The sequence below is a fragment of the Panthera tigris genome, chromosome B4 (genome assembly GCF_018350195.1).
Source record: "Panthera tigris isolate Pti1 chromosome B4, P.tigris_Pti1_mat1.1, whole genome shotgun sequence".
Lineage (NCBI taxonomy): Eukaryota > Metazoa > Chordata > Mammalia > Carnivora > Felidae > Panthera > Panthera tigris.
Window position 1 is genome coordinate 92,738,302 of NC_056666.1, and position 11,827 is coordinate 92,750,128.

The 11,827-nt window shown below is 39.2% G+C and overlaps 1 protein-coding gene across 5 annotated transcripts in view; it reads left to right on the top strand.

The window, feature by feature from the left end:
* Positions 1-6,062, top strand: part of NUP107 (nucleoporin 107) — a 42,935-nt gene extending 36,873 nt beyond the window's left edge. For all 5 annotated transcript variants that reach the window (XM_042992715.1, XM_007082227.3, XM_042992717.1 and 2 more), the window contains 3 exons: positions 1,423-1,536; positions 4,981-5,148; positions 5,760-6,062. In XM_042992715.1, the coding sequence (XP_042848649.1) occupies positions 1,423-1,536; positions 4,981-5,148; positions 5,760-5,867 (390 nt within the window). In that variant the 3' untranslated portion in view covers positions 5,868-6,062. The remainder of the gene's footprint in view (positions 1-1,422; positions 1,537-4,980; positions 5,149-5,759) is intronic.
* Positions 6,063-11,827: the final 5,765 nt, after the last annotated feature.

Consider the following 11,827-nt stretch of genomic DNA (forward strand, 5'->3'; position numbering starts at 1 on the left):
TAAATTTTTTAAAAATTTACATCCAAATTAGTTAGCATATAGTGCAACAATGATTTCAGTAGATTCCTTAATGCCCTTTACCCATTTAGCCCATCCCCCCTCCCACAACCCCTCCAGTAACCTTCTGTTCTCCATATTTAAGAGTCTCTTATGTTTTGTCCCCCTCCCTGTTTTTATACTATTTTTGCTTCCCTCCCCTTATGTTCATCTGTTTTGTCTCTGATATTTGTCTTTCTCTGACTAATTTCACTTAGCATAATACCCTCCAGTTCCATCCATGTAGTTGCAAATGGCAAGATTTCATTCTTTTTGATTGCCGAGTAATACTCCAGTGTGTGTGTGTGTGTGTGTGTGTGTGTGTGTGTGTGTGTGTACACACACACACACACACACACACACACACACACACACACACATACACCACATCTTCTTTATCCATTAATCCATCGATAGACATTTGGGCTCTTTCCATACTTCGGCTATTGTTGATAGTGCTGCTATAAACATGAGGGTGCATGTGTCCCTTCAAAACAGCACACCTATGTCCCTTGGATAAATGCCTAGTAGTGCAATTGCTGGGTCGTAGGGTAGTTCTGTTTTTAGTTTTTTGAGGAACCTCCATACTGTTTTCCAGAGTGACTACACCAGCTTGCATTCCCACAGAAGCTTTTTATTTTGATGTGGTCCCAATAGTTTATTTTTGCTTGTATATCTAGAAAAATGTTGCTACAGCCAATGTCAGAGATAATACTACTGCCTGTGCTCTCTTCTAGGATTCTTGTGGTGTCAGTTCTCACATTTAGGTCTTTGAATGAATTTATTTTTGTGTGTGGTGCAAGAAAATGGTCCAGTTTCATTCTTTTGCGTGCTGTTGTCCAGTTTTCCCAACACCATTCATTGAAGAGACTTTTTCCCATTAGATACTCTCTCCTGCTCTGTTGAAGATTAATTGACCATATAACTGTGTGTTTATCAGGTTATATATTTAAAGAAGCAGGTTTTTTGGCAGTTATATTCTTATTGTAATAGGTGATATTTCTGTTAATATTCTTTGAAAAAAAAAGCCATGTGTTTAGTTACTTTTCTGTAGGTTATTAACCAAACGTGAAAAATGCCTTCAGATGACATTAGTGTTCAGTTTTAGTGTTTTATTTAACTACAGTCTGTTGATACTTATTTTTGTATTTGGCTGATTAAAGTCAACTCTTTTTTTTTTTTTTTTTTTTAAGTTTTATTTATTCGAGTAAGCTCTACACCGCACAGAGCTCAAACTCAAGGTCCCAAGATCAAGAGTCGCGTGTTCCTCTGTTAAGTCAACTCTTTAGAGTGATGTTCCATGTAAATATTCCTGTGTGTGCTTTACAAATACATTATTTATTGGTTTTGGTCCGTTATATGTCTGCCCTTATGTTTGTTTTGCAGATGGATTATGTTATTTGGAAAGGGCATTTGGATGCCCTAACTGCTGACGTGAAGGAGAAAATGTACAATGTCTTGTTGTTTGTTGATGGAGGGTGGATGGTGGATGTTAGAGAGGTAAGCTTGTGCCTTGTGTACAGCTAAAAAAAGTCTTTTTTCAAAAGGCTCTTTCTCTGAATAGGAGCATCTACAGATCTTATATAACTGTTGTACTTATAACAGAACATCTCATAATTGAAACCTAAACTGAAAATACTAGCTAAGGAATAGAAATCTTGACTCTTGGATAAAGTATTTCTTCAGATTTAATATGTTCATTCAGGATACTAAAATCTAATTTTTTTAAATTCTGGACCTGAAAATTTAATTATATGTCATATTCAACTCAATTTAAGGATATGAAGGTAGGTCTAATAACCGTGGCTCTCACCTCTGAGCTATTCGTAAATGACTTGGGGAGCTTTTCAAAAATGGGGTGCAGCCTCAGAGATTCTGGTTTGATTGGCCAGAGGTAGGTCAGGGGAGGGTGGTTGTTTTCTGTTTGTTTTTTTTAATCTGGCATGAGAGCTTAGATGTGTATCCTGGGTTGAGAACCAGTTACAAAAGTACTAAATGTCGTAACAAAGCACAGGTTAAGTATTTTGTGAGTTCAGAAAAAGAAAAGGTTGCTTCTCACTGGAAGAGGTCTAGATAGTATGCTTGAAATGTATAGCATTTGACTGATTCCTGAATGAATGGGGTAGAATCTGGATGAGTTGAGATAGGAGAAAGGAGGCATACTGCAGGTAACTATTCACGTGAGTGGAAGACGCTGAGGCCTGATCCTAGAGCGTAAAAGAAACCAGGAGTGACCAGCTTTGTCTCTATAGACCTCATGATCTGTCTAAGGGGAAGTGGAAATGCTGGATTTTTGGATGTATGGTGTAGTATTTTGAACAGAAAACCATAGAAGCATTCTCAGTATCTTTCCTTCTGCTATTCTCCATATCTTGATATATTCCCTTTTTTTTTTTTTTAGGTACTATATTTTTCTAGCTCCTCTAGCTCCCCTTTTCTGACCAGAAGCAAAAAATGATAGGTTATAAGGCTAGATTAGAGCCCCTATTTACTACTATTCCTGATACTGTAGTTATCTTAAAATTCTCCCTGAAGTTCATAATAGAACTCTGCTGATTTCTTACATGGTTTTGAACCTTCAGTAGGTTGCTTGGGCTAAATTTTTCTCTTCAGATTCATGCTGGTATTCATGAAGATAAAATTTTAATGTTGCAAAATGCTACTTAAGTATTTAAATTTTGAAAAGACTTGAGTATTTATACATAAATCTTTGTTCTAAATTATTAATTTTAGTAGGTTAGATGATGAAAGTTACAAAATGGACGGTCTGGAGTATTGTAAAATAGAATTAACAAGAGTCACTGGTTCTGAGTGACTGGGTTGCTCGCATCTTTGCCCCTGCAGCCTTAGGGACAGACGGCACGGGAGCACAGATAGCAGTCACTCAGAAGGAAGCAGGCTTCTCTCATTCTTAGCAGGCTCCAGCTGCTCATTTGACTTATGAGTAAGACCTTGATTTTAAATCCCCCTCTGAAAGTAGGGAGTGTCTATTTGAGGAAAGAAATGAAAGTGCTTTCCCTTTTAAAGCTAAGAAAGCATGAGGTATGCATTTTAATATTTACCATTCTATATTTCTATCTCAAAACAAGACTAAAAGATTGATAGTAATGTTTCCTGTGTGTGGAAACCTGACCTAGGTCAGCATCAGTCAGTACAATTATTCATTGGTAGAATTACCACATGACATTTTATTGCTTCCTGCCACCACGTACATCTACCTTTGAAAAATGCTTTAGCAACTTAATACTCTAGTCTGTCACATGAAGATACTTTCACTGATTCATATAAGTGGTCCTAAAGGAAGAAAAAGCCAAATTCTAAGAAGATTCTGCCTTTAAAAAAATTAGGTTTTTTAAAAAAATTTTTTTTAATTTTTAAAAATTAGGTATTTTATTAGGCTCTTCTAAAGATCAGTTATTTAGCTTGCTTTTTCTTTTTTTTTTTTTTAAGTTTATTTTGAGAGAGAGTGAGAGCCAGGAAGGGGCAGAGAGAGAGAGGGAGAGAGAGAAACCCAAGCAGGCTCCGTGCTATCAGTGCAGAGGCCAGTGTGGGGCTCGATCTCCTGAGCTGAGACCCAGAGTTCGGACGCTTAACTGACTGAACCACCTAGGAGCCCCTAGTTTGTCTTGTTTTCTGTTTTATCTTACACTATGAATTCTGTGGATTTCCTTCCTATATTTAAGATTATTTCATACATTTCAAAGCTGGATACTTTATTATTATTTTAATGATTCTAGTTTTCAAATCTGTTATGACAAAATGCCTTGGATATATTTCTGTACTCTTACTGCCCACATAATTTTTAGAAGATCTACGTATATTTAGAAATGTTAATTGTTTTCTCTAAATTAAGTTTTCCTCATATATCTGTTAGTTCTCTCATTAATGGTATTTTTCAAATTTATAGGTTTTTTTAGTTATATATATGTATATAGATAGATAGATAGATAGATGTTTATTTTTGAGAGAGAGAGAGGAGACAGAGTGTGAGCGGGGAAGGGGCAGAGAGAGGGAGACACTGTATCCAAAGCAGGCTCCAGGCTCTGAGCTGTCAGCACAGAGCCCTACATGGGGCTCGAACTCACGAACCATGAGATCATGACCTGAGTCGAAGTCAGACACTTAACCGACTTGAGACACGCAGGCGCCCCTAGTTTTTATATTTTTGAAAAATTATACAAAGGAATCCTAAATTCACATTGCTTAAAAACAAAGTTTGCAGTGACATTGTCCTTCTGTGTATGCCTCTCCCCACCTTCCCCCACCCCCATCATGACCTTTCTCCCCAGCAGCAATCACCACTGTCAGTTTGGTGTCCTTTCTGGATGTTTTTCCATCTGTACACATACATCCAGGGGAAAGGGGCTTATTTTCTGTTCTGATTTTTGTTCTAGCAATATTTAGTCTCTAACTCTTACTGTTTTAAGCATTTTTTTTTTTAAATGTTTATGAGAGAGTGACAGAGAGTGAGTCGGGGAGGAGCAAGAGAGAGGGAGACACAGAATCTGAAGCAGGCTCCAGGTTCTGAGCTGTCAGCACAGAGCCCGATGCGGGGCTCAAACCCACGAACCTCAAGATCATGACCTGAGCCAAAGTCAGACGTTTAACCAACTAGCCACCCCAGGCGCCCCTAAGCATGTTTTTATTCAAGACATAATTATTAGACATACAAATTCAGAAGCATTTTGTTTTCATTATCAGACCTGGGACTCCTCTAGTATATTTTGTTTCCCTTCATGCTTTTTTACCAAAAAATGGTGTCTCTAGCTATCATGATTAAAATCCTGCCTTGTTTTATTTTGTTTTTAATGGGCGTCACAAGCTTTAGAGAAACCCCATTAGGTCCTACCTGTTACATTTTGGTTTTGATTTACTACTTGATTTTTTTTTGTGACACTACTTAGCTTAAACTTGTTAAGATGACAACTTGATGTCTGTCTATAGGATGCTGAAGAAGACCATGAAAGAACACATCAAATGGTTTTACTGAGAAAGCTTTGTCTGCCCATGTTGTGTTTTCTGCTTCATACCATATTGCATAGTACCGGCCAGTATCAGGAATGCTTGCAGTTAGCAGACATGGTATCCTCTGAGCGCCACAAACTGTATCTGGTAAGTTCTAGAGCATTTGCAGTTTTAAATTTTAGTGATTTGAGAAGCTCTGTAGTAATATTTGATTTTGCGAGATGTGTCTACATTTTTTAGATGTTCTTAGGTTTTCTTTTATATATTTTTTTTTAATTTTTTTTTTTTAACGTTTATTGATTTTGGAGACAGAGAGAGACAGAGCATGAACGGGGGAGGGTCAGAGAGAGGGAGACACAGAATCTGAAACAGGCTCCAGGCTCTGAGCTGTCAGCACAGAGCCCGACGCGGGGCTCGAACTCACGGACCGCGAGATCATGACCTGAGCCGAAGTCGGCCGCTTAACCAACTGAGCCATCCAGGCGCCCCTTAGATTTTCTTAAAGTAATGGTCCAGTTCTAATGTTTGTTCTTTTCTCCAAAAATATGTACATATTCGTAAGCAGTTAGAAGTAAATAGATTGGCTCAAAGAAATAGCTTTGAAGTTCTTGGACCACGCTAACATACTGGCCTCCAGCTACATAAATCGTTTTAAAGAGGAATTTCTTCTTACATTAAGCTAATCTGGTTGATTAGGTGACTCCAAGTTCATAGATTCTTCCTTGTTCTCATTCTCTTTTTCCTTTTCTTAAAATCAGGTATTTTCTAAGGAAGAACTGAGGAAATTGCTACAGAAGTTAAGAGAATCCTCTCTAATGCTCCTAGACGAGGGACTTGATCCATTAGGATATGAAATTCAGTCATAATCCATCCACTCTTTGTGATCTCGCTAATTTCCATGATAAGTGGACTTTTCTGTAAAATATACATATTTGTAACTACTGGGTTTTTTTCTTTTGCATTGTCCTAGGGAAAATGCTTGAAAATTTAGACATTTGAATTTTGTATTTTTTGGAATATTATGGTGATATACTTTGAAATTTTAATGTATTATGTCAGTATTTCCCTGTGTTTATTAATAAAATTATGTAAAAATTAAAATTTTCTGTTCTTACAAGTTCCAGGATTGTCTATTATGTAATGAATGAGAAGTTGAATTTCTTATTATCATATTTTTCTTCTGTGATCATAAGTACTCTAATATCTCAAAATTATAAAGAGGATGAAAAGTAGATACGTTTCTAAGCCAGTTATGTAATTGCTCATAAAACGTAATACTTTTTAAATACTACAGGTAACATGAATATAGCAAGACTTTTGTCTAATATTATGCTCTTGTTTATTTTGAAAACATTTCTCTTTTATTCACCTCTCAGCAAACTGGCTACTAAAATAAGTGGGGGGCGCCTGGGTGGCTCAGTCGGTTGAGCGTCCGACTTCAGCTCAGGTCACGATCTCGCGGTCCGTGAGTTCGAGCCCCGCGTTGGGCCCTGGGCTGATGGCTCAGAGCCTGGAGCCTGCTTCCGATTCTGTGTCTCCCTCTCTCTCTGGCCCTCCCCCGTTCATGCTCTGTCTCTCTCTGTCTCAAAAATAAATAAACGTTAAAAAAAAATTTTTTTTAATAAAATAAGTGGGATCTTGCAAAGACTTAATGTAGTATCTGGTACATAGAAAGCACTGAATAAACTAGGAAATACAAAATGAGTGGAATCTAGTCCAGCCCTTCTAGTAGGGGAAATAAAACAAATACATTTTTAAAATACCGTCAAAAAATGCAAGTAATCTGGGGCACCTGCGTGGCTAAGTTGATTAAGTCTCCAACTCTTGGTTTTAGCTCAGGTCATGATCTCGTAGTTCGTGGGTTTGAGTCCTGCATCGGGCTCCATGTTGACAGTGTAGAGTCTGCTTGGGATTCTTGCTGTCCTCTCTCTGCCCTTCTCCCCCCACCCCCCACCAAAATAAATAAATAAACTTAAAAAAAAAAACGCAAGTAATCTGAGCAGGAAGAAACTACTTCCAGCTAAGACGTCTCTGAGGACGAAGCACTGGAGTTGCCGTTTGAGTAATGCACTGAATTTGCAAAGGCAAAGATACGGCCCAAGAAGGGTGAGGCACTGCATGTTGGGAAATCAGTATGTGCAAGGCCCAGAAATGGTGCTGCCTGTTTATGAATCAGCAAATACGCCAAATTGACGAGAGCGTAGGACTTACAAGGGGGAATAACTAAGATAATGTGACTCTAAAAGAAAACACGGTCCAGATTAGTAACTCCTAAAGCTGGCTGAACATCTGAGTTACCTGAGGAATTTCTTAAATATATATTTATAGATGCCACCTCTACAGATGTCTGGCAAGGGGGCCTGGGATAGTGTCTTAGAACTTGTACTTTTAAGTAGAATATGCCATAGGTGATTCTAATTAGTTTGGGATATTCTGGCTTAAATGATCCTCCCCTTGTACCCAAGGCAGACAGCAGTAGTTGTCCTAACATTGTTCTGTCATCAGCTGGGGAAAGGTGGAGAAGCAGTGGACTCTGCCTCAAGTTTTTACTGATGCTAGTGAAACTGATCCAAAGATGAAATACTTACTTCCCAAAACCTCTTTCATTTTTAGACATTAAAAAAATGAGATGGGGCACCTGGGTGGTTCAGTAGGTTAAGCGTCTGACTCTTGGTTTTGGCTCAGGTCATGATCTTGCAGCATCATGGGTTCAAGCCCTATGTCGGGGTCTGTGCTGACAATGCGGAGCCTGGTTGGGATTCTCTCTCTCCCTCCCTCTCTCCCTCCCACACTCGTGCTTGGTCTTTCTCAAAATAAATAAATAAAATTTTTAAAAATTAGAGCATTATGAACGGACTTGAAAATCTAAATCTTAAACTATGTATAAGACTTGTATGCTAAAAACTACAAAATACTGATAAAGGAAATGGAAAAAGACCAAAATAAATGGAGAGGCACACCATGTTCATTAAATGGAAGACTCAACATAGTGAAGATGCCATTTCTCCCCAAATTGATAATCCGGTTTAACACAGTTCTTACCAATATTTCAGCAAGAAAATAGATTGTATATTAGTTGCTGTGCTTGAATTAATTTTCTTAGGTGTGATTGTTGTATTGCGGCCAGATAGGAGAGCATCCTTATTCTTATTCTTTTTCTTTTTCTTTTTTAATGTTTATTCTTGAGAGAGAGAGAGAGAGAGACAGAGCATGAGCAGGGGAAGGGCAGAGAGAGAGAGGGAGACACAGAATCCGAAGTAGACTCCAGGCTCCAAGCTGTCAGCCCAGAGCCCGACATGGGGCTCAAACCCACGGACCACAAGATCATGACCTGGACTGAAGTCAGACGCTTAACCGACTGAACCACCCAGGTGCCCCAAGAGTATCCTTATTAAGAGATACACACTAAACTATTTAGAGATGAAAGGTCATGAAGTCTGCATTTTACTTTAAAATGGCTTAGCTTTAAAATAAAAGTCTACACTGGAGCGCCTGGGTGGCTCAGTCAGTAAGCGTCCAACTTCAGCTCAGGTCATGATCTCGTGGTCTGTGGGTTCGAGCCCCACGTTGGGCTCTATGCTGACAGCTCGGAGCCTGGAGCTTGCCTCAGATTCTGTGTCTCCCTCTCTCTCTGCCCCTCCCCCGCTTGTGCTCTCTGTCTCTCAAAAATGAATAAATGTAAAAAAAAAATAAAAAAAATAAAAGTCTACACAGATAAATATGTCAAAATATTAACTAGGGACTCTGTGAAAGGCACAGGAGTGTTTATTATACTAACCTTTCAACTTTTCTGTAGATGTAAAAATCTTCAAAACAGAAGATTTGGGTGGAGTTAAATAATGACAGGACAACTGAATATCCATATGGAAAAGAACTGTGACCCCCAATTTATACCATTAATAAAAATTAATTAGAGATGGATTATAAAGCTCAATATTAAAGCTAAAACTAAAGCTTTGAAGAAAAGGAATACCTTTATGACCTGCAGATAGGGAAAGATTTCCTATACAAGAAAAAAATGACAGAAAGCCAAAAGCATAAAGGAAAAAATTTAATCCTTAGACTTCACCAAAATACAAAATCACTCATCAAAGACACCGTTATGAAAATAAATAAGGTAGACACAGACTAGGAGAATATATTTGCAAAAATATATCAGATCTTTGGTCAGAAAAAACTCCCACTCAATATATAAAGAAATCTTACAACTCAATAAAGCAAAAAGTGGGCCAAAGAATAGATGATTCATAAAGGAAGATAATGCATAACCAATAAGCCCACGAAAAAGTGCTCAAATCAATGGAGAATGCAAATGAACACCACAATGAGATATCACCACACGTCCATCAAAATGGCTAAAATCAAAAAAGACTGACACAACCAAATTGTGAGGTTGTGGAACAGCTGTGATACACCTGCTGGGGGAATATAAAATGGTACAATCTTTGGGGAAAGTTTTGACTTTCCTATAACCACCTATCCTTTAACCTAGAAATTTCACTCCTTTGTATTTATCCAAGAAAATGAAAATAAATTCTACAAAAACATGATGCACACATATTCATAGCAGCATTATTTATAATAGTCCAAAACTGGAAATGCCCCAAATGTCCATAAATAGGATGACTATAAACAAATTGTGGAATGTTCATACAAAACAATACTACTCAGCAATATGAAAATGGAAAAACCGATCTACTCAACAAAAGAACCTAGGGGCTCCTGGCTGGCTGAATTGGAAGAGCATGGGACTCTTAATTACAGGGTTGTGAGTTTGAGCCCCATGTTGGGTGTAGAGATTACTAAAAAAATAAATAATTTTAAAAAATATTTTGAGAGAGAGCAAGCAGGGGAGGGGCAGAGAGAGAGAAAATCACAAGCAGGCTCTGCACTGTGCCTGACACGGGGCTCGAACTCACAAACCGTGAGATCATGCCCTGAGCCGAAAATCAAGAGTCAGACACTTAACTGGGAAAAAAACAAAAACAAAAACCTAGATACAGGGGCACCTGGGTGCCTGGGTGGCACGACTGGTAGCTCAGTCGGTTAAGTGTCCAACTTCAGCTCAGGTCATGATCTCGCAGTTCGTGAGTTCATGCCCCACACTGGTTTCACTGCTGTCAGCCTGTCAGCGCAGAGCCCCCTTTGGATCCTCTGTCCCGTCTCTCTGCCCGCCCCCCCCCCCAAAAAAAACACACAAAAACAAAACCTAGATGCAAAAAGTACATACTGTATGATCCATTTATATGAAGTTCTAGAACAGTCGGAACTATGGTGAAGAAAAAATGAGAACAGGGGCGCCTGGGTGGCTCGGTCGGTTAAGCGTCCGACTTCGGTTCAGGTCACGATCTCGCGGTCCGTGAGTTCGAGCCCCGCATCGGGCTCTGTGCGGACAGCTCAGAGCCTGGAGCCTGTTTCAGATTCTGTGTCTCCCTCTCTCTGTGACCCTCCCCCGTTCATGCTCTGTCTCTCTCTGTCTCAAAAATAAATAAACGTTAAAAAAAAAATTAAAAAAAAAAATGAGAACAGTGGTTTCTTTGGGCGTTGGGGAGTGGGGATTTTCTAGGGAATTTTGTGAGGTGATGGATATGTACTGTATCTTGACAGGGGTGTGGGTTACATAGGTGCATACACTTATCACAAAATGTACAGTTTATTGCATTTGAATGAATGCAAATTTGCTTTTGAAAGATCAAATGGAGAAGTGAAGGGGCGCCTGGGTGGCTCAGTTGCTTAAGCATCTGACTTCCGGCTCTGGTTATGATCTCTTGGCTCTCGTGGATTCAAGCCTCCCAGTCGGGCTCTGTGCTGACAGCACAGACAGAGCCTGGAGCCTGCTTCTGATTCTGTGACTCCCTCTCTCTTTGCACTTCCCCTGCTCACACTTTATCTCTCGCTCCCCAAAATAAATAAGCAACAACAACAACAAATGGAGAAGTGAAGAGCAGGTACACATGAAAATGGCAGTTGGTGAAACCAGGTGATGGGTACAGGAGGGTTCACAATACTATTTTAACTTTGCACAAGTTTTCAATTCTCCATAGTTAAAAGAAGGGGCAGTGGTCCCAGAGCCAGAGAAATTGGGGTTGGAATCTTACTCTCATCCCATTCTAGCTGCAAGGTAACAGCCACAAACCTCTATAGTCAACATCTGTAAATGAGCAATAAGGCTAATAATCACATTTCAGGACAAGTAAGGATTAGGACTCCTGTGCTTTGGTAGAGAAAGCCACTTAACCAATTAAATCGGTCTGGAGAAGGGCAGGTTCCAGAACAGCAGAAAACTGGTTGAATGGCAAAGATGGAGTCAGACTCAGGAAGGTCTTGAATGGCAGGATTAGTAACCCTAACCCAACAGGCAGTTGGAATCCACTAGATGCTATTATATCTTAACCCGAAGTTCAGAGTTCATATTGTAACTATTTTCAAATATTGCAAGAGAAATAGATGAATGATAAAAAGATAATGTATCATCCATGCTAAGATTATCAGTCCAAATCTACAACCACAAGGAGACAATGAATTGAATAGACTAAATGAAGACAGGGTGCCACAGCTCTTAAGTGGGGACCAGGTGAGGGTTAACGTTGTAAATCATTGACCAGACAGTTCTGTAGGTCCAAACTGGACCAGAGGATGGCAATATAAACATACAATGGAAAAGGCATGCAGTATGGTAAGAATCAGTAGAATTTGGTAGCATGATAGGAAGAAAAGCTTATCAGGAAGACTATGTCAGGAAAACTAGACTGTAGACTTTGCCTTATTAACTTCTACTCATTCTCACATCTTCACAGTCATTTCCTTGGGGAAGCCCTTGACCGCC